This window comes from Telmatherina bonti (genome assembly GCF_933228915.1).
Source record: "Telmatherina bonti genome assembly, chromosome: 17".
In the NCBI taxonomy this organism is placed as follows: Eukaryota; Metazoa; Chordata; class Actinopteri; order Atheriniformes; family Telmatherinidae; genus Telmatherina; species Telmatherina bonti.
Genome location: NC_136615.1, coordinates 12,929,796 through 12,952,609, shown reverse-complemented (window position 1 = coordinate 12,952,609; position 22,814 = coordinate 12,929,796). Strand labels below are relative to the sequence as shown.

The 22,814-nt window shown below is 40.6% G+C and overlaps 1 protein-coding gene across 2 annotated transcripts; it reads right to left on the bottom strand.

Moving 5' to 3' along the window:
• Positions 1-4,022: 4,022 nt before the first annotated feature.
• Positions 4,023-20,861, bottom strand: olfm1b (olfactomedin 1b). 2 transcript variants are annotated; one of them, XM_079256831.1, is made up of 6 exons: positions 20,504-20,861; positions 14,497-14,646; positions 13,605-13,760; positions 11,033-11,252; positions 7,550-7,656; positions 4,023-6,080 (listed from the first exon to the last, which is right to left on the bottom strand). In XM_079256831.1, the coding sequence occupies exons 1-6, from the start codon at positions 20,567-20,569 to the stop codon at positions 5,406-5,408; spliced, it is 1,374 nt and encodes a 457-aa protein (XP_079112957.1). In that variant the 5' UTR covers positions 20,570-20,861; the 3' UTR covers positions 4,023-5,405. The 2 variants fall into 2 exon arrangements, with proteins under 2 accessions (XP_079112957.1, XP_079112956.1); XM_079256830.1 differs by lacking the exon at positions 20,504-20,861 and adding an exon at positions 15,806-15,992.
• Positions 20,862-22,814: the final 1,953 nt, after the last annotated feature.

The window sequence follows — 22,814 nt, the reverse complement described above, 5'->3', positions numbered from 1 at the left end:
TTTTTATTCCACCGTAATTAAAATAAATTGTCTTTATTGCTGTTGTTTTTCTCCCTCAGTCCTGTTCTTTATGGTTCCATTGATTTATTATCGGTTGTTATTCCAACCCACGCTGGGCTTGTAATAGATTTTGCATGGATATTGCCCCCAGTACCAATGAAAACTGAGGCTTTATTTCTGTTCTTCTGCAAGTGCGATGAATCTAAAAGCCACATTTTTGTCTAGAACAGTATTAAAGAAAAAAAAAAGCAGCATGTTTTAGAAAGTCTTTGTATGTCATCTTGCATTTAATTTAAAAGAGCTCACTATGATTGCTTAACTGTAGGGAAGGTTCAAGGCCCCTAAATCGTTATTACTGCTTTGGTTCCCTTGACAGTTAAGAATTAATCAGGTTCTTTATATCTAAAATGAAACTTTAACCATTTGCTGGATCACAGGATGTTAGTGCATTTGCAGCACCTGCTACCAAATGACAGGATGATGAAATAAAAACCTCACTTTATGCTGAAAGATCAAAGCTAAAATCCTGGGTTTTTAGAATGCAATATTTTGATGAAACACTAATTTGCAGACTTGTTCCACCTTTTTATTTCAAGTCAGAGCACCGACACTGAAATGCTGGCTGTGAGATGTGCTAATTTGAACTCTTTTTTTTTCATCTTTTGATATCTAAAGATCTAATGTGATTTTTCATTAACTAAAATGTTGACCCCACTGAGGTGTTCATTCATTCAGTTTGTCTCTTTGGAGAGGCATCTCTTTGAGAAGCTAGCTCTTAAGAAGGATTGTCATGACAGAATGAATCAGATGAAGTGGCATGTCAGTACATTAGCTTGTGCAACTCAGTCGTCGAGCATTCAAAAGCAGTAACAGACACAGGTTTCCATGGATCGGATGCAAGAAAGAGTTAAGTGATGGAATCATTTGGAAAAGGTCATCAGTCAGGATAATCCTTCATAAAATGCCAGCCTGCAAAACAAAGTTACTGCAGCGCTGTGCAAACTTTTTGCAAGCCTGTTGTTGGCACGTGCTAGCTTTCTATCACTGATAAGTGGTTTGGTCCTTAGGGGAATGGTGCAAATTACAGCTGGCCTGACTGAGGTCAAACCTCTTGCTGTGTCTGTCCTTTATTCACAGAAGTGCTGCTGCAGGGATGGTGGCATTTAGAGGGCAAGGTATGCACAAGTTAATTAGCTTCACTTGTGAAAATCTAGAGTGAACATGATTTTGGTACAGAAATGACAAGAAAAAGCCAAGAAGCAAAATGATGAAATGAAGTGTAACTGTCAGTTTTGTGGGCATATGTGCTTGTGATGTGGAGGGTGTGGGAATGCGGGGCCAGAGGGAGTGCTGTTATGTCTTCTCATGCACCAATCATCATTTAAAGATGCAAATACATTCTACTTCTGAGTGACGGCTCATTGTGTCAAACGCTGCAGGACCCTTCGCTGAACATGTTTTTCTTCCTGTTTATATCTTTCTGTCTCCAAAATTCCGTCTCTCTCCTTCTGGGGAACAAAGCACTTTGTGTTGGGCAAGCTCTCGGAGTGAAAATAGAAGCAATCATTTATTCATCGATTGAAACATCAGAGGACTAAGAGGCAGTGGGGGAGTGGGAGCAGCAAAGAGCGGGAAAGACAGACAGGCTAAAGGATGAGGGAGAAGAAGAAGGATGGTAGTTAGAGGAAGTGAAATGGAGTGGAAATCAAAAGGGGTAAAATTGCTGAGTAAGCAAGAAGTCGACAGCGTTATTTCAAAAAGACGACATCCCGACACAAATGACATATTCAACTAAATCACTGGGTAGTTTGAGTTTGTCCGATCACTAGGTCTAGGTAAAAGTTATCTAACATGACAAACTAGAAGCGAGAAAAATTTGGCATGTTAAAAATGTTTTAGAATATAAAGTTAATTACCCCAATGACAGCAGATTCCATCAACACCTTCTGAATGAGGGTAATCTGGTTTCTGTTATTTGTTCATGACTTGTTCATGACTGTGCAACTTGTGGACTGTTAGGGTTAGAGATCAAATCACCAACCATGTGTTTGGGGACAGTCTGATTTTACTTCCTGAGATAACACTTTTTTAGTTTGTGTTTGGTTAGATTGCTGTTAATGACTGGTAAGAATCCAATTGGGACAGTGGGCAGAATTATGCAAACCAACCACTCCAGCAAAAACACAGAGATTGTCATATTTAAAATGTAAAGCCAGCCTTTGATTTGCTTAACTGAAGATAGAAAGTGAAACAAATCCAGCTGCGGTAGATCATGAGCTCCGGGTTCTTCTCACTTTCCTGCTGATTGACATTTTACATTACCAATCACTTCCATGAAAACCAGACAATGTGATGCTTAAAACTGCGTTCATCATCTTTCTCTTTGCAACCAGTTTGTTTTAAAGTGTAACTACGTAAACTTTGTGAAGTGTTTTAATAAAGTCATTTATAGAGCTGCGTTTACAGAGCCAACTGAAACATGCAAATCTTGTTTGGTTCACTGTTCTCAGGGGCCACTATTATATTTATATATACATTTTTTTAAACAAGTTCATACAGGTGTCTGAGGTCCAACAATGTTGTTTTATTATTACCCCAAAGTCAGCCTCGTTCTTTGCTTTCAGACATTCCAAAAGTGGCTCTACTGAAAACGGGCTGTTTCTGTGGCTAAATCTTTAACCTTCGACACACTGCCGGCGCATTCATGCGCCTGATTTTTGCAAGCGCTCAACAGCTGCCGGCGCATAAATGCACCGAAATACAGTAACGCTTTTCACTGTTGGTGAACTTGCAGGTCCACATTTAGAAAACAATGATGGTCTGAAGGGGAACTGTTTGAGTTATTCTTCAACGAAGAGATCATCACTCAATTCGTCCACGCGACTAATTGGTATGCGGACCAAGTAAAAGATGCAAAGGGGGACAGAGCAGGACGATCGAGTCGTGTTGCTTTGAAACAGGCAGGCATGATTTTTTTTTCTGTTTGTGAAAAAGAATACAGTTTAAGGAAAAAACATTTTTTATGTAGTGTGATGAAGGTTAAATGGTAATGCCCATACTGTCCCCCTCTCTGGTGCCCTCTCTAGTGATTTTAGAGGGCAGGCTAAGCTAGCGGGGGTGGGGTGGGGGGGGGGGGGGGGGGGGGGGGGGGGGGGGGCAGGATCCACGGCAGGATCCACTACAGGATGAGGGATGAGTGGTTATTCCTTTTCTTGAGGTCACAAAGGGAATGATTTTACGCTCATCCGTTTAAGCACACATTCACTAAGAAGTGGAACAAGCGGGTGAGAGAGGCAACAGAATTTCCGCATTTTTGAGCCTCATACACGGAGACACACAGGAATGTGAGAAAACCTTTAGGAGGTGAGTTTTGCATAGTATAGGACCTTTAAAGACTGGATTGGTGGTATTATGTAGATATGAAAAAATCAAGCCATTTCCCAGCTGACAAAGCTTACAGTCCTGAACTAGCACTGGGATTGCTTTGATCAAAAAGGGTAGAAAAGGGTAAAACCTCTCACTATCCATGGCAACAGCCTGTAATATTAATGCATTTTGATGCTTGAATTGTTCAGACTCAGTGCACTGAACTGTGCTTCATTGCATCTTAATTGAACTTTTCATTTTTAAATGGAGGAATTTGTCATTTTCAAATGTTTTTAACCTCAATTTAATCCTTTTAACAACGTAAGAAGTTGTGTAAATCATGTTTGACTTTAATGCAATCACGGAGGAAAGTACGGTGTAATCTGATTATTTTGAAATTAGGAAACATTAAGAGTTGTGTTGGGTTTTCTATATAATTATTAACTTTCACAGACTGAAAATGATGTTGCATGGCAGCTTGTAGCTTTCTAAGGCAACAATCAGAGCATCAGATTTCTCAGTTTTATTGACACAAATCATTAACTATCTCATTTCAGATACAACACATGTCCAGCAAAGCGCAAAAAGAGTGAAAAGCTTTTGTCCTCTGCAAGGGTATTACATTTAAACAACATTTTCCTTCACTAGCAGTGGGAAATACATGACATGAGACAGGATTATCTTCTAAAAAAGACATTTCCCTACTTCAGGCGCATGATGTGAGTTGAAGATAAGAGATCCAGGTTCCCTTATCCATGATACAATACTTCATACATTCTGGTTTTTTTATGTTTTTTTTTCTTCAAAGAGGTGAGAGCTAGATAGATTCCTCCTACACAGTCCAAATAAACAAGTACAGAGAGGCGAAATCGGTGTCAACAGTTACAGTGATACAAGAATATTTTAAATAAACAAAAACACTTTTAAAAAAATAGCGAAGAAATGAAAATAAACAAAACGGCAACTAAATAGAAAGAAGCAGGAGAAAGAAAATCTTGCAAACCTTCTAATCCCAAAGGGATTTTAGCTTACTCCTCCTCAAATCTGACATCTTTCCCTTAATTTCAGAATATTTTTTTTATAGTATCATATAGCAAAAGACATTCAGAAGAGCAGACCAGAGTGATAGAAAACACTCATGCAAAGAAAGCTTTCACACATAGTCACCAACACGGGAAAAAACTGAAAAAACAGCGCTGTCAACAGTCAGTGCCTTCGGGTCTTTTAGTGGATGATGTTGTTTTTCTACAGACTTTAGATTTGCTACTGTACTTGATAAAAACAAGATAACAGACCACCTCCATTAGGCTATCAAGTCTTCTGACTAGACTGACCTCCTTTGCTTTAGTCCACAGGACCAGGGGGTCCAACAGTTTATTAGTAACAGTCTTTGCTTCAGGACCCCCATCGACCACAAGAAAAGTTCATCTCGGAGGATTTCTGCAGAAGATCTGAAGCCGCAGGAATGAACTTAGGTTGATATTCCATGGTATAAAAAAGGCGTGATGTTTTTTTTTTTTTCTTCTTCTTTGTCTTTTTGGCATCTGTCTTCATTCTTTTGAGTCTGATAACTGTTCTACTTGTACAATCATTATCGATACGACAAACAACAAAGAGTTTCATTCCAAAACAAACTGCCTCCAAGAACACGGCAGCGTCTATAAAAGAAAATCTAGTAGTAATCGAATGGCCTACCTATTAAAATCTGAAGTCATATTGAGAACTTTATTTACAAAACAGTTTATTTATTTTTTTTCCACAATCGACTTTGATTATGTGATGTTAAATGATATAATGTTGTTTTGTAGCTATATCACAGTTTGGAATGAAACCCTTCGATTTTAGAGTTGTTTTTTTTTTCTTCATATGCACATTCAATCCACTTTGCATTCGTAGATGATGCAGTCTCTGAGGTTTTTTTTTATTTTATAAATAGATTGGCCTTGCCATGTAGTCTTTTTTTTCTTTGCAGATATCATTTTGAATATAGTGAGATTTGTATACAGACAGTTTAAATTTTTATTTTAGATCCATCTCCATTACAGTTCCTCTGAACGAATGACGTGGAACAACGTCACGTTATAGAGAACCTGGTGGCCATTGTTCCAAGCATACAGGGCACGGTCACGTGGGTTGTAGTCCAGCATGGAGATATGCGAGTACTTATTCTGGAAGGCAATGTCGATGTACTCGTATGTAGAGGAGTTGGTGGAGTAGGCGTAGTAGACCTTGGTGCCTCCTGAGTAGCCGTTGGTGACATAGAGGGTGCCACAGATCATAAAAGACTCACCAGCGCTCCTTTTGGGGTGGTTAGTGGTCCAGCTCTTGATGATCTGTAGCGTGTTGGGATTCAGCTTGCTGACAACAATGTTGCCTGCGTTTTGGTTGGTGGCATAGACGGCCCATAGCCCCCCCTCGTCCACCATCAGATCAATGTCTGAATGGCCTCCCCAGGCGTAGTGATACGCATTGTTGAAGCCGGCGTAGTCGAGCTGCCGGGACTTGCTGATGGAAGAGGTGCGGAAGTCGAATTTGATGATGACGTGGCTCTGAAATTTGTTGAAGTAGATGGAGCCGTTGTAGACCACCTGACCAGTTCCTGACCACGGGTGGGGCAGCCGGTGGGACGTGAAGTTATCCGACGTCATGAAGTCATGCATAGACTTGTACTCCCGCACAAAACGGTTGTTATGGTAACCATCCATGTACCAGACCTAATTGTCATGAGAAGAAAGAGACGGAGGAATCAGAGCAAAGCACAACGTTGAATCGCATTCTTTAAACTGAATCTTGCATGCAAATCACACGTGGAATAAATCAAATCACACTATCAACAGGCATTCCAATTAAGTTAGCACTGGGACTTCATCGGGGAGCAAAGGAGGCCAAGATCTGGCAGCTCCTGAATACAGACAGTCCAGAAGACAGATGCAGGGTGGCAAACATCGTGTCTCATGGGGGTAATGCCCATCATTCTACTTAAAAGACCTGTCTCAGCTGGTTTTACCCAGCTTTCTGCTGTTCACCGCGGTGGAGCATATCCTGGAGATGCTAATACCTCCTCCATGTCAATGGGACTGATACTCCTGTGAGCTTGACTTAGAATAATTTACATCAAAGAGGTAGGTTTTGTTTGAAAAAATAAAATAAAATAAAACCAAGGTAAGGAGGTCAAGAGATAAAAAGAATGGAGACCTGTCTATTTCTGTCAATTATATTCAGTTCAATGTAGCACATTTTTTTGTGTCCTGTTCAAAATACATTAGTTTCAGCTAAAGTAAGTTGCCTTTCCTCATGCTAAATATATTCTTAGTCAGCAGTAAGGTTCACTCTTGCTGATGAGAAGATTTTTTTTAAAGAAAGTATGCACCTATGCTGTCAAAACAGTTATCTTTCAGGATGTGTTGTCCTGCATGCTGCTGATTCTTCAAGTTTACTTTCAGACTTCCATCCTAATTTCTCTCATAAAGCTACAGGAGAAAGCAGACTTTTTTGTTTCGAGCTCTTCTCTCCAACTTCCTTGTCTCCTGCAACTTCTAGTGAAAACCATATTGATTTATTCTTTGCATTTTATTTAAATGGATTCTAGTAGTGTGGGAAGAACCATTAACTAAGCCAACAAAAGCCCTGCAATGCAAAATGAATCAGATGCAATCAGCTGGCAAAATAGCAGAGATCATTTTACATGGGAGGTGATTGCATTTATCTATGGCTTTCTGCTTATAATAGATTCTGGGTTGCACAACGTTTGTGTAGCAGGTTATGAATGAACGGTAAGAACTCTGGGGTTTCTCCTTTCTGTCCTCTCGTTTTTTCTTGTCAAATGTTAACAAGCTACAACTTGTTCACTATGTGCACCAACTTCAAACTCAGTCTAACCTGATCAGAAAAACCCTAGCAGTCCCCACACCTGACTCCTGAGGTAAATGGACAGTCCAGTCCCAGGAGAAAATGTGTAATAGCAGCATTTGCTTCTGCATGTCAAAGGCTCAGTCAGTGTCATAAACCATTTGCAGGTGAATGCAGGATGTAAACAGCAAATTGCAATTAGAATCAAAGCAAAAAGGTGTCTCAAACTAGCAACCTCATATTTAAATTGTGGTACGTTGAACCAACACAGCCAGTTCACAGCCAGTGATGTGAGCAGGTTTATTGTGCTTATGTGGCTGCGTGCTGTACATACCCGAGTATCCCCTTCAGGTGCCAGAGGATCAGTCATCCAGGAGCCAAACCTGGATCCAGACGTCTTGATTGTCATGGGCTCACTGATGCCCGTCAGTTTGCCGCATGCTGCAAGGAAAGAAGTGAGATGGGAACATCTGCTGCAACACCCCTTCGGGTATTTAGCCTAATTCAAACTCTGCTGCAAAGGAATCACTTGTATTTACTTGAAATCCAAATTAATTTGCCTGAAGGATGAGGGGGTTCAGATCCTTGTTCTTATGTATCTGCCTCCAGCTTTGCATGATGAACTCTGGGAGAGTTGCTTATTATTCACTTCACACATGCCGATGCCTGTTTTACTGTCTGGCTGCAGACATATGAGGAGGTGAGAAAAGTGGTAAACCTCCACGTGTTCTGCTCCTGTGTGAAACTTGCAGGCTGCCATTGTGTTAATTAGTGTTGATGGAGGTGCGAACGTAAATTTGACAAAATTAACAGCGAGTTCTCTGTCCTTTCTGCAGGAAAGCTGGTCGGATTAATGTACCTTCTCTAATATGGACAGGCAGAGAAAAGAGAAACGGTTTTACCAAATAATCATTTCCAGTCCATTTGTTAGGCTGTTTTTCAGATCCTTTTCACAGACAAAGGTCAATGAGATGATCTTGAGGAGTTTATCTAATCACACGAATGGAATGAGTCCGTCTAATAAGCTAATTCAAAGAGTAGGACTGTGACGACTGTTCATTTGAGGTTTTCATTAGTGTCTCTCTCTCAGCAAAGCATCTCCTCCATTAGCTCCTTTTGTTACGGCCCCATTATCGTTCGCGTTCTTCAACTTTGTTAAAAGCCAGGTTATTTTGTATTCATACAGTTTAGGTCGGATTCTTTCTTTCTTTCTTTCTTTCTTTCTTTCTTTCTTTGCTCTTTCGGCTTATTAGAAACTCTGTTACCTGTCTCACTATCACATCACTGTGTCTTACATAACCAAGCTCTCTGTGGAAGCTATTGTGTGTGTCTGTGTGCAGCATATGTCATGCCTGTGAGTGTGTGTGGACATGGCACCTCAAATGCAGCTGACAGACAAACACATGGTCACGTGAGCAGCATATACTATTTCTAGTTTGGGCCGAATCCCTTATGTAACCCTACCCGGGATTAAAATCCGCATTAATACATTGGCCATTGATTTATTTATTTATTTTTTTTCTAATCATGCCTCTATCTTTAGATGACCACTACCACTGTAGGTTGCCAGGGAGCAGGCTGATGGATCTGTATTCTGGAGATCCACATAGGGTCTAATCCCCTTTTGGCCTGAATTTGCCTGGTCTGAATCAGAGGCCAGGGCAAGTTGCAAACCTAATGGGAACTGGAGCAAATGGGGAAAAAAAGATCCTTACCCTTAAATGAAAATGCAGTTTTAAAAATACTAGCCTTTGTTTCCAGAAGCTTCTAGATGAATATTCTGTATTTAAGCTTGAAATTGTAGTTATTTAATGCCCCCCCTCCCCTGCAAATGAACTTCTTCATTGATTTGAAGGGCTCAAATTAGACTCCACTGAGAGAGCAGCTTGCTCTGATACTCAGAAATGTCTATATATCTTTGGATTCACTTGTCAATGTTAATGAATATTTTATTTTATAGAAAACTACTGTAGAGGAATTTTTCTCTCTTAGATCATTGTTACTTCAGATTATCGACCAACAGTAATACAATCCAAGTAAAAACCATTCTTTACTTGAGATCCACATGATAAAAACAGCTGGAAACGCTGAAGATGAGGCTTTCTGTAATAAAATCAAATTTAATGAAGAGATGGAAAGTTTAAACACTGGTGGCAGAGCAGGTAGCTGAGGTGTTTATGTGTAGGAGTGACCTTCCTGCTCTATTCATCAGTGCTTCTGTGTGCGGCGGCTGGATTTGCCTGAAGCTCTCCGTGCCTCCACATTGCAGGGTAACAGCACAGGGAGATTTATTTATTTGATTATTGCCCAGCAAGCTGGCATGTCCTCTTGATCGATGGCTATTGTGTCCCAGCAGCCGCTGGGCTGTTAGTCTCTCTGGCACAAAACAGCTTGAAGGACAGCTCTGTTGAGACTCTAGTTACTCTCTTTCACCTTTTCTGTTTGTCTTCACTTTCTCCTTCCCGACACCACCCTGTATCACTTGTTCCCATCCATTACTCACGACGGGAATTTATTCTGCCTCCCCTATTTTTCTGTTGTTCTTTCTCTTTTTTTTTTTCTTTTTCTGATGCAAATGTGGCTTGTGACCTTCGCCAGTTTAATCTGAGTAGCGGGAGTGCGCTGGAGTGTATTTGTGTGGACTATGCATGAGTGCCTCTGCATCCGTGTGAAGATGAAAGGGATAGCCACCCTCTGTTCTGCCTGAGCAAGTCTCGCTGGGTGACCTCGCCTTCATCGCATCTGATCTTGCACGCACTCTAGTTAAGTCCCTGCTCTTCTATCTTTGGCAGCCTAACCACAGACATGTGGAGTGGTGTGTTCAGTGAGCTGGGAGTGAAAACATGGGATGGGTTCTGTCTCCATGCCAGTAGGTAGAACAAGTGAGTGTGTGCAGACAAAGATAAAATGAAAATGACACAAGAAGCAAGTGGTGAGCAGAGATAATGCTTGTGCTTTTTTTTCCCCCCACTTTTCATGGATATATTGAATTTAAGTCTAAGTGCAGTGTGGCTGTGAAAATCAGAGCTTTCCACCAGGAACAACGGGCTTTGTGGCCAAAAGCTTATCCCAATGTCTTTCAGTCATCTTGCACTGTGAATAATTTGAAACAGGGACACAATATACCCGTGATGTGCCGCTTGTAAGTGTCTCTGCTCTTGTAATATAGCTTAGTCACCATGTGGGTGTGCATCTATTAGCACTGTGGGCTGTGACAGAGGTGTGAAGCGACTTAGACAGGGGCTAAAAGCAAAGATAGGACTGATGAGAGCGAGCAAGCCGAAGACACGTAAGTGCTGAAAGCCCTCTTCATCAACCCATTTCTGGGTATTATTTATTGTGTGCGAGTTCCATAAAATGACACTTTGTTGCAGCGTGTCTTTTTTTTTTTTTTTTTTTTTTGAGAATTTAAATAACTGAAATCACCATATTAAAAAAGAAAAAGAAAAGCTACGTCCTTTCCAAAAAGGTATTTTATCATCCTGAGTCATCTGTCAAGTTAAGTTTTTTGTCCTATTTCCATCATATACAAGCAAAGAGAACCCAGAATGCTCATTGCAGAAACTCTAAACCTTAGGAAAATGTAACCTATTATATGTTGACAGTGTAAATATACACCAAGGATACCATAAAATATAACTTTTGATGGTGTCTTTTGTTCAATTTTGTCTCTAAAATATATGTAGTAGAACACCAAAGCCACACATGATGTTCTTGTAATTTTCTGTATACTGTGAAAATGTCTCTGGATATCACTCAGTGTTTGTGCATGCACGTGTTTGAAGGAAAGTGTGTGTCAGCAACTTTCTGTGCCTACCTAATTTTTGCATGCATGCTCGGAGTCTCTCCTCAAGATTTGACACTCTGTTGTGGAGCTCCTCGTAGTCATAGGCCCCCATCTCCTCCTGTAGTTCGCTTAGAACTGACGTCAGATTCTGGACCTCCTCCTTAAATTGCAATACCAATTTGGCATCGGCTTTGTACTCCTCCAACACTGGTATCAACGGTCTAATCTCGTCCATTTTCGCTTTTATGGCCTGAAAGGATTAGAATAAGCTGGGTTGAGTGTCATGCGGGACAAAAGGAGACCCGCAGTCCATAAAAGAAAATGAAAGGAGAAGAAAAAAAAACAAAACAAAAAAAAACACCTGTCTAAGCCTGGCTACACTAACTCTATCCTGCCTCTTTGCTGTTTGTGTCCATGTTCATGTGTTTGTGTGTGAAAAGCTGTGTTTTGTCTGTGCAAGTGTGTGTCAAACAAACCCGGGAGAATATTCTCCACCCGCTGGACGAGCAGAGCAGGTGGCTCGGTCCCGGCGGTGAGCAGCCGTTAAAAAGCAAGCCCTCGGTACACCGACAACAATTGGGAAAGCTCTTTATTGGTCATCATTGTTTAAAATGCAACATCGTATTAAGGGTTACATGCTTTTACATGTCACACACAACAAAGTGTCTCGAATTTTACGTTTATAGTTTTACGAAGAGATTTTTTGAGTAACCAAATATGCATAGACAAAAGCCAAAAGGAAAATAAGATGAATAACAGCAATTAATAATAAGAAGAATAAGAATCATGTATTTACGCTTGGAAAAAGCTTTTAGATGGAAAACTTTGACAGCAGTAACATGCAGGAAAGATCAGTGGTGGGTTGGTTTGGGAGAGGGGTGGGGTCTCTTAGTCTTAATGGTGCTAAAAAGGTAAATTAACTGTTTGACGCCCAAAAACTCTCAGTACTGTGGCCCAGTTCAGGGGAATCTGGAATTGACCTGCCTCTTCGTCCCTGTGGCTCTCTTTACATGTCTTAAAGTTAGCCCTGCAAGCAAGAAAATGACAAACTGTTGACAGGGGCTAAAGCTTGCTAACCTAGCTAACAGACACAAAGAGGCACACACACTTAGTATAATGCACTTAGACATGTTACAGTAAATTGCACACATGCACTGAACATGGCGTTGGCAGGTTGACATTCTGTGCATGCAAAAATGACAGGGGCACACACATGTTGCTGCAGGTGAAATGGTGTGAAAATGTGTTTGATTTTGTGCTTAATGTTTCATGTCTGATGTTTAAAAATGCATCCTTGTAGGTAAAAGTTAATAAAAATCGCTTTTGGACCAAAATGGTTCCATTTTTAAATTACTAAAGAAACTTGCTCATTTAAGAGTCAAACAATAAAAAAGTCCAAATTTACTTGTTTATACTTATCTTTAACCTGCTGTCTGGTTCTTTTATTTTCGCGTGTTGCACAAATATTCCATTGACATTATTCTGAAAATGTGCTATTTTTCTACTTTTTTATTAAATGGTATCGACTCATTGCCACGAATATTGAACAGATTATGTAAAACAAGTTGAGTTAGTACTAAATTAAATGTCTTAGATGTAAATTATATGAACTGTGGGTGAACAAGAATAGACTTATTGTTCTAAAAGTAGTTTCCATAGAATTCTATTGAATTGCAAACTATTTTAAACATTTAACCCATTAGTGTGCTGTCCTAACAGTACTATGAAAAGATATCCTGAGTTTCTCCAACATCCTTATTTCCCAGCTGATTTAAGATTTGGTTTGTTTTTAAGCAAGTTGCTATGGATTATGCTTCCAAATGTGCAAAACCAAAGTGTTACATAACAGCTTGAGTGTGATTATTTAAGACTTCTGCACTTGGACACTTGGTTCCTATCATTTGGATGAAACTTATTGAAATATGAGAATTTTAATTATTCCACGCTTTTTTAGACTTTGTGTAATAACACCCAAACTGAGTTGTTTTATCATGACTAGCTTAAGTTCCAACATCTGAACAAATATCATTTAACAAGCATATTTTGGGTTTCGCATCATGGCTGTAGGGGACTGGCTACGTGAAAGGGAGTGCTCAAATAACTGAGAAGATGATGACTATGATCACCATCAACCAACACAAAAGGTATTTAACTCCACTAACTAGTCTGCTGCAAAGAGATTAAACAGATAGTAGTTGTTTCTATAAGCTCCATTCTTCGCAAAAGTCAGAACATTTTTATTACATGTTCAAACCTTCAGCACAAATGCAAAGCATTTCCTCTTTGGGTATTTGTCTATAAACAAACTGAGGTTAAGATATGAGACAGCTGAGTTGTTATTTGAAACTATCTGTCTGACAATCATCAAATCAAATGTCATGATGTTGATGTAATTTACTTTGTGTATTTAGTTATGCATGCATTATGGAGCTCTTTTTATGCAGCATAAGTGGTTCCAGCAGTTGTGCAGAGTCTTTTCACTCCATAGTGGAAACACACAAACACCAACATGATGGGCTGTTAGTGATGAGCTACAGAGCAGCTATGAAGGAATGGCAGGCGGATCAATGGCTTTAAAAATAAAAAAAAAACATGTCCGTACCTTATATTGCTTGGCGATGTTCTGCTTGTGGTTCTCCTCCACCTGCCTGAACTTGGTCTCCAGACCACGGAGCTGAGTCTCCATCTTCTCTACATACTGCAGGTCCCTCTGGGTACGCTGGTCCAGCACCTGGATGGACTGGGTCATATTCTGGACCTAGGATGACATAAGCATACATCAGCCTGCATATTTCACCAACTCCTCCACGTTCACGTTGTGTAAGTACGGAGAAAATGCAACAGGCTTCCAATATGTTGTTTTTGGCTTGACCATTCATGATTCACAAACTGACATGGAGCCAACTAGTCAGGGGCCTCGTGCACATGGTGCAAGTGTAGAATGCACACTGTTACAACATTTGCTTTCTTAAAAACTATAATACAAACAAACAAATAAAACTAATACAGCACAAAATTTTCAGATTTCTCCCAATTATTCTAAAAATATTTGATTATGTTTGCATATTCTGTCTTTATTTATTTTTATTTTTTTTTAGCTCATCTGGATTATTATGGATGTTCCTAATTTTTTCCATCAAACTCAGTTATTTATAGATGTGTTCTGTTTGTTAAATGGGGTAGTCTTAGCTCCCAGTCAGAGTATTGAGCTGGATTGCATCATCAGATATGTTGCTCAGAGTGTGTGGAGTTCAACACAAACTCTGTGTACAGCTGCTTCCCATGATGCCTTCGGTTTCCAGGGAGCTCATTAGAGCATGATTTCTATTCTTATCCAAGGGGCAAATAGGTGACTGGGTGACCATAAACATGGTTAAGCTTCTGTGTGCAGACATGTTTTTTTGTGGGAAACAATAAAAAAGGAGTAAAAAGATGGTTACCCTGGGCGTTGTGTGACTTTTATTACTGTTGCCAGGTAGTTAACCAGTAATTACCTTCTCCAGCAGCTGCCTCAGTTGTTTGGTGCGGGCATCCCGCGAGCACATGGACTGCTGGGGCGCCACCACAGTGCAGACACACCTGCCCTCGCTATCCTGGGCAGAACTGTACACCTGCCACGACTCCTCTGGGTTTGCTGGCAACACCTGAACACAAAGGAGGGAAAAATAAAAGAAAAGAGAAAAAGGGTCAATGAAAATGATGGAAAAGTGGGGAGAATGATTTGAAACAGGAACGTGGCTAAGATGAAAGTGGAAGAGATTCTGAAAAGGATGCTGCGACTCCAAGTATTAATGCAAAAGCATGTGGAAACCATCATTTGGACACCACCAACTACCAGGCTCCACCTATTTTGTTATATTATCCCTGAACACTGAATATTATAAGGCCAGAAAAGGAAAATGCAGCCAATGAACAAGCTACTCACATTATACAGTAGATAAAGGGCGTGTCTGCAGCTCTGATATGTGAGAAGCATGACGTCAAGATTTGAGGCAACCACCCCATTTACTAACCTACGGATCAGATAAGAGTAAGGCTTGCGGTGGGAGGAGGGGGGTACGCTTTGGGAGAGATATCCGTGACTGCACCCACAATAAAAAATGAATGGATGAATGGACAGATCTGCTGATTGCTTAAAGATAGAACCATTGACCTCACAAAATCCGAAAGGAGCAATCAGAGTGACTGTCTGTTGAGTCCTCCAGCAGGGGATGTGCTGCCGAGATGGAAATTTATTACTGTCCACCTTTCTGATTTGTGCTCACTGCAAGAATAAAAAAATAAATAAACCCCTAAAAATTATCACATAGCTACACATCCTGAATTAATTCACTTTATCTTTTCCATTCACCGCTGGAATCACTGCTGTCTTCTTTGTGAGAAAAGCGCGCATCAGAACGCACGGTTTGGACTCTCCAGCTTTGGCTTTGAGCGCCTCACTCATTCACACACACACACACACACACACTCAGATCGTGAACGGAAGAGCGGATCCCGCCGTTTGAGAGTAGGGATGTAAGAAGGCTTTCTCAGTACTTTAATACCCTGCAGTGAGTCAGTTTTTTATTTACACAAACACCTGCAGAAACAGAACCAACTCTTGGTGCAGGCTTGTGGTGTCCAAACAGGATGCTGTCCGAGTCGAAGCAACACCAAGTCTATGAGTCTTCACTGCTGCAGGTGCATGGCATGGACCTCTACTCTAAATTATGGGCTGCCTTGTAGAGAGCAATACGTGCAATACTCGACATTCCTTTGGTGAATGAAAAATGCAACCAGCCGTAGGAAATCTGTGAAACTTACTCCCGTGCTCCGGTCTGGGTACCCTCCCTGCGCCGCCGTAAGCCTCGTAGTATTGAGCCCCACCAGAGAGGGGAGGGTCTGCGACATCCAGTTGGTGATCATCGCCATGGTGCTCAGCACGACCCCGATCTTCAGCAAAGGTACCGTCATCTTTGCGCTCTGCTCAGATTATTTTTTTCTTTTTTTTTTAGCCTTTTATTTAATCCTTCTTCATTCTACAGACTCCGGATAAAAACAAGGAAGGCGAGTCGTGTTGCCCTGAGCATCTTGATGTCTCAACCGGGACTTCGGCTCGGCTCGTCTTTTCGTGGACATCTCCAAGGGAACCACTGTCAGGCGCGACAGAGTGGACCGAAACAAGAGGACCGGGACGGAGAGGAAGCTGTAAAACTGGCTCCACTGTGGGACAGAAGGGCGTAAAGTCAGAAGCAGCAGCTGGAAACGTCCTCTAGATAGCTCCTCTTTGCCTGGTGTCCCGCGCACTGCTGCCGCTCCAGTTCAGCTTTACTATCTGCTTCAACCCGACAGTCCGCCTCCTGCCTCGGTGCGCTCTGATGAAGTGCCACTGACAACACACGGCTTCAAATGGATGTGAGGAGGGAGGGAGGGAGGGAGGAGGTACTACGATCTCTATAGCGCCAGACGCAGTGATGTCAGCGAGGTTGGGGTTCGTTCATTTCTAACAGTCCATGTTGGACTGCGCCGGAGTCGTTCATAGCTGCCCGACACCGACTGTCCCCTGAGGGGGTGACAATGAGCAGCAGTGCGGCTGAGGTCAGCCGACTATGATGCTGAGGGATTATTTATAGCAGACAATGACTTTTTTTTTCTCCCCCTTCTCATCCTCTCTCTCGTACATCCAAGCCTTTTCAGGACATGCACTTTTAAAGGCTTGCCATTCAAAAATAATTCTTGCAATATGTGGCTATGCACAGCCTACACCCCCCCCCCCCCCACACACACACACACACACAAAGACACTCACAGGATGGCATGTTATATAAGGCAGGGAGATGGCAGGGCACGGGATTGGTTTTATTGGTGGGTACTGGGATGTTTTCAGCTCCAGCAGAAGGATGAGCTTTCAATTCGCGTGGCTCTGGCGCCATCGTGTAGCTGCTTTTGGTGTTGCTGGAATCTGTTGAGCAGTTTTTTGTTTTTTTTTTTAAAGGGCGCACAATTTGAAAAAAAAAAAGTGCATTTTCGATGCACTTTCAACTTTCAACTGCTGTGTTGCATGCTGTGTGTTTATATTTCAAAGTAAGGTGTGTGTAGTTTAACAGTGAAAGACAGTTAGTCCAGAGCTTAAGTCTGCATCAGCAGGGTTATGGGTGATGCTCTGCTTTGTGGTAGAATTGGAGTAAAGCATGACACATGTTGACTCTAAAAGTCCAGACAGGCTTTAACTCTGCAGCTGTGTCTGGTAGTTATAATGCATTTCCTCTTTTAATCAAGAATAAAAGTAACTGGCTTTTGCAAACCACAAGCCTTTTAGGTGAGAACTTAGAGATGGTGGTTTTGCATGTCAGTGTGAGGTACTGGCAGGGCACAGCTCACCGCTGTGGTTGCAACTTGCAGATAATGGGTTACAGTTTAGTACAGCAGCATGAGCCTAATGACACAGCTTTTAAATGAGTATGGACAAGCGCTGGTCCCACATGGTTTCAAAACAAACTCATCTTTAATGTGAAGCACTTAGGATTAAATCATAAAGAATGTCACACTTATAAAACAATATATAAAAGATGATGCTATAATGTATGTAATGTAAAATATTTTGCATTTATATTAATCAGAATATCAAAAAATTCAAACTCCACTGATCGAAAAGTTTTGAGATCTCAAATATCCAGAGAAAAGATGCACATTGATCAGTTTTAGCTCTAAACCTGCAACAGATAAAAATGTATCAAAGAGGTGTCAAAGAAATTACACAGCAATTTTACACAAGTAGTTTGTGTTGCATTGTTTAATTTCCGTATTTTCAACTTTTATTGATATTTATAAGGTGTTAGTAAAGGCAAAGAACTTATCTAAGCAACTAAACCAATGCTTCTTATAATAAATGTCAACAATGACCAAAAGAACATTTTAAAACTTTCTTTTCATTTATGGAAGCATTTTATTTTTAACAGAACTACTGGGTTGTAGTGAGAGTATTTATATTGTACACAGATGGATAACCACACTGCCACATTCAGTGTTTGGTGTTTTTGGTGCTCATGTGAGATAGTAAAAAATTTCATTTCTAGCCTGGAAGTGTGCTGCAAAATGCTCCATACCTCCACCTACTCCTGTTCTGCACCCCCTCTCTCTCTCTCCTGTGCTTTGTCACTTAGCCAGACGTGCTGAATAATAAATAGCTTCAACCCCAGCTGCCAATCACACCACGCAGATTGGAATGCAGTTTAACTTCCTCTCAGTTTCTCACATGAAAGCAGACTCATTTATTTATTTAGCCATTTATTTATTCATTAATCAATTAACTTATTTATTTATGCATGTATGTGTCAATCAATTCATGTATCTGGTTGTGTTTTATTTATTTATTTTTTTTTGCATGCTGTAAAAGCAGCACCAGGGTGGAGATGCTGCCAAAGTAATAACCACCTTATCCTCACATTAATATTAAAAAAAAACAAAAAAACAACAAGTCTGCTTTCACGCATGCAGCCTGAGAGCACTGCAGGTACTTTACAGCAGTTTTGTTGTGTTTTAGCGGTTTTCTTAAAATTTCTAGGGTCATTGTTTGCAGGATGATTATTAGGTTGCATGGCTCTGGCAGTGCCATCTGTTTTCTCAGGTGTCAGTGAGGTACTTAGGATGTGGGCCTGCAGCCATAGGGGGTCCGCTCAGTGAGGAGCAGATGCCGCTCCGGCTGCTTACTATTCTTCTCAGTAGGAAAACAGAGCAAAAACTGCCAAATCCTTCAGTGGAGGGGGACAGTGGTGAATGACTGAGGGCAGGACAAATGAGGCGAGGGGGATGCTAATCAGACATGTCATTGCTCTTGCGACAGATGTTAAGAAAAGCGCCACGCTCACTTTACGCCGTCTGAAACTACGTGAGACTTTTTGGAATGAGCAAGTTAACATGGTCATTAAGAGGGCATCATTGTTAATCATCAGAGGTCGATGCTTTACTGCTTGTGTGGGTTTTTTATTTTAAGAAGAGTAATCTGGCTGTAAAAGACATTCATTTCTGTGAGGATAAAGCTTTGGTTTTCTATATCTGGCTGCAATCTGAGATGAGATGTAGCGATGCTTTCAGACAGTGAAATTTACTGTAGGTTTTAAATGGCAGCGCTTAGAAAGAGAAAAAAAAATGGAGCCTGTCAGTGTATCTTGCTGTTCTGTTCTCTGGGAAAGCAGCAGACATGCAAGGTTCTGGACTAGTATCGACCTACCTTCAAGTACATGACACACATTTTTAAACCATCAGAGAGAGACAGGCACTGTAACGTGGGCAGTGACCTGCACAGAGCAGGACTCGGACCAACTGTCACAAAACAAAAAAGTAAAAAAAAAAAAAACATGCAGCTTGCTTTTCCCCTGGTGGCACCCATCTATCTACAAAGCTGCACAGTTTAGAGACTGCAGGATGTATGTTATAATGTGGTTAGAGCTTTGATTAAATTGTAAGTCCACATGAAATATCAGAAGAAAACTGTTGCTATCTGCTTAAAAAAGAAAAAAAAAAAATCTGTTTTCAACAAGCAATTGCTGGCATATTTCTGCCAAAGCAGTATTCTCCAATACTGTTCTAACAAGTTTGTTATCAGAACAAGCGGCTCTTGCTGAAAAACTATTTCACACTTATTTTATTGAGTTTAGGACTTGTGGTTTAATAGTGGGAACAAGGATTCATCGAATTTACAATACAGAGAAGCCGATGAAATATGAGTTTCTAGCGAGGGCAATTAAATAACAGCATATTTCAGTTGAGAGGTGGCAGGGCCTGGCGATAAATAAACTTATTCTTCCTGGCATGACAGCCTAATGTTTATGATGGGATGTTTATGACTGCTGTGTAGCACGTAATTCCAGTAAACAAGTCAACATGTGCTTGCCATTACCTGTCAAATCCTCCCCTCCATTCTATGTCAGAGCAGACACGCACAACAGACATTGTTGGGTTCATTGCCTCTCTTCCATATAAACACAGGCACCAGCAAGTCACTCTGTGGTCACTGGGCATGCTCAAAACACCCTCTACTGTATGAGACACGCTGCATTTGATTGTGGAGCCCTGATTTACAACAGCAAACAGCAGCAGCCCATCATTCAGCGATGGCCTTTGTAGAGGAGGCTACAGGCAACATATTACACCAGAATTGTGCTGCGATTGATAAATAGGACCATTTACTAATGAGGAAATTGACCGATCATGTAATCTTCCCCCCTCATCTGGCCAGTTTGTCAACCCTGGTGGTGGAGATAGTGGTAGGGGAGGGGGGGTCTTCTGGATCTATCCGCCCGTCAAGCAGAATGTATTCACATCATGTAATCCCAGCCGCTGATCTGTTTAAGAGGGGTAAAGGGCTAATTCACTAGGGCTCTGTTTTGTTTTTTTTTAAATGAGGTAACCTGGTAATCTGTATTCAGATCTAGAGCCAATTAAGCGCGAGATGTGGCTTTTAAAGCAAGAAGAGAGGGAGGAATGGCGGCAGGAAAGAGAGGAAAGAAAACAGAAACCTACTTGGGTGAGTTCTGTGCCCATGAAGATGAGGAGAATCAGAGTCAGGAGCTTGCTCGCAGGCTGCATCTCTTGCCTCCGGTGTGTGTGTGGACCAGCGGTCTCACATGCAGATCGAGTCCCTTCGCGTCCCCCGTGCACAGCAGTCCTTTCCTCTCGGCTCTCTTTCTACGCTGCAAGTCGCTCGATTTTTTAATTACTCTAATGATCTTTTTTTTTTTTTTTTTTTTTTAATCCCTCAGCAGCCCGGTAGCAGATAACGACAGATCTGTTTCACGGAATTGTCTCTGTGCATATTCATTTCATACCGGGAGCCGATCTTCGGTGCCTCCCCCCCACCACACCGACTCCAGTCGGTCGTGGTCGCACTTATTTATAGCTCTGACGGACTGTGGCGAACATGGGGCTCCAGACGCGCGAGCTGCTTCGTAGACACGGCGATAAAGCTCCACTCTGGTATTGGCAAAAGTTTCCCTCCCCGCCTCAAGCTGCCGTGTGAGCTCTCGGTGAAAAAAAAGGATGAGAGACGGAGCTGTTCATGGTGCTGAAAACGGAAGTTGCATCGCCGAGAGAGGGAGATTCAAACTAGCACGCGCACAGAGGAAGGATGGCGTCTGCAAGATGTGCTGCCAGGTAGTCTCCCACAGACACAGGCAAGGCTGCCAGGTTGACAGCAAACTCCTTAAAAACAGCCCTCTGATTACATTTAGACATCTTACAGCAACAACAACAACAATAACGACAACAACAACAACATTATTAATAGTAACAAAAATTGAATAATAACAACAACATTATTAACAACAACAACAACAATTACGACGACAACAACAAAAACAACAACAACATTATTAATAGAAACAAAAAGATTATGAATAATAACAACATTATTAATAACAGCAACAAAAATAATGATAGTAACAATAATAACATTATTAATAGTAACAATATTTTTAATAAGAAAAAACAACAACAACAACAATAATAATGATAATAAAGTCCATATAAAGACATTTGAAAACACAAACCTAATGGAAATCACAAGTTCAAACTGGAGTTTTTTCTTTTTTTTTTCCCACTTTATATCTATTATTTCCCCAGCTGGGATTAGGAATCACATTAAAAGCTGTTTTGTTCATTGGTTCAAATGAAAGCAAAAAAAAAAAAATAAATTGCCTACATAAAATTTAAAATTCCATCACTGAAAAACAGAAACCATCACCCTTAATTTAAAATGTTTCATTGGAGCGTGGCTTTGATTTAGAAAGCCATTCATTTCTCTTGGTTTAAAATCTTTATGCTTTCTTTCCTACCTTCCTTATTTCTTTCTGAAACATTGTTTTTCATACAGGAATTTACCTGAAATCTTTTGGGTGTTTGCCTCACAACTCCTCCTTCTGTTCCTAAGTTGCTGACAGAATGTCCATCTTCATACATGCTCATAAAAAGTTAGTCACAATATAAAAGAACATCTACTCTCTCTCAAAATAAAACAGAAAAATACATCACACAACTATTTCAACCAATCATCCCCTCAAAAATCCATTTGTGTCCAAAAAGCTGAGGAAAATAGAGGCACATTTTATCATATTTATTACAAGGACTAACAATGTAGAGAAACACAACTTAATGTGTTTTTTTTAATGATTTACTCAAGATCTGTCAAAAATTCATATTGTAATTTCCATGAGGGATTATTAAAGTTGGTTTTTTTTTCTTTTCATTCATTTCACAGTAATTTCATATAATTTAATTTCACTTCAAGGCATATCCTGTCTAAGTGTGCAGCATTAAGTGTGGATGACATGTCAGCAGCTAAACAAATAGAATGTAGAAAATCTAAAGTAAGTGGACATCATCAAATCAAACTTTATTGGTATTGCACTTTTCATACAAAAGCATTTTAAAGTGCTTGACGAGATAAACTCAATGGTCTTCTAAGTTTTCTTTTGTGTTTGTATCAAACATACAGTAATTTATCTCTATCTACACTGAATTGGAAGATTGTTAAATGACACCTCAACTTGTCTCGACTGCATTTTACAAGAAGCTCCAGTTTCATGTTTCATTTTGCTTAGATGAGGAACACAGAATTTTTTTTTTTTTTTTTGTAGTACACACCAAGGACAGCTGACACACACATACATACATACACACACACACACACACACACACACACAAACGTCACAAACAACAAAACATACCCCGTATACACAAATGTACAGGCTTCTTGACAATCACAGAGTTGATGCTTATATTCTGATCACCACACAAGAAAGCAGGAAGTATTCAGTTAGGAAATGATTGAAAGAAA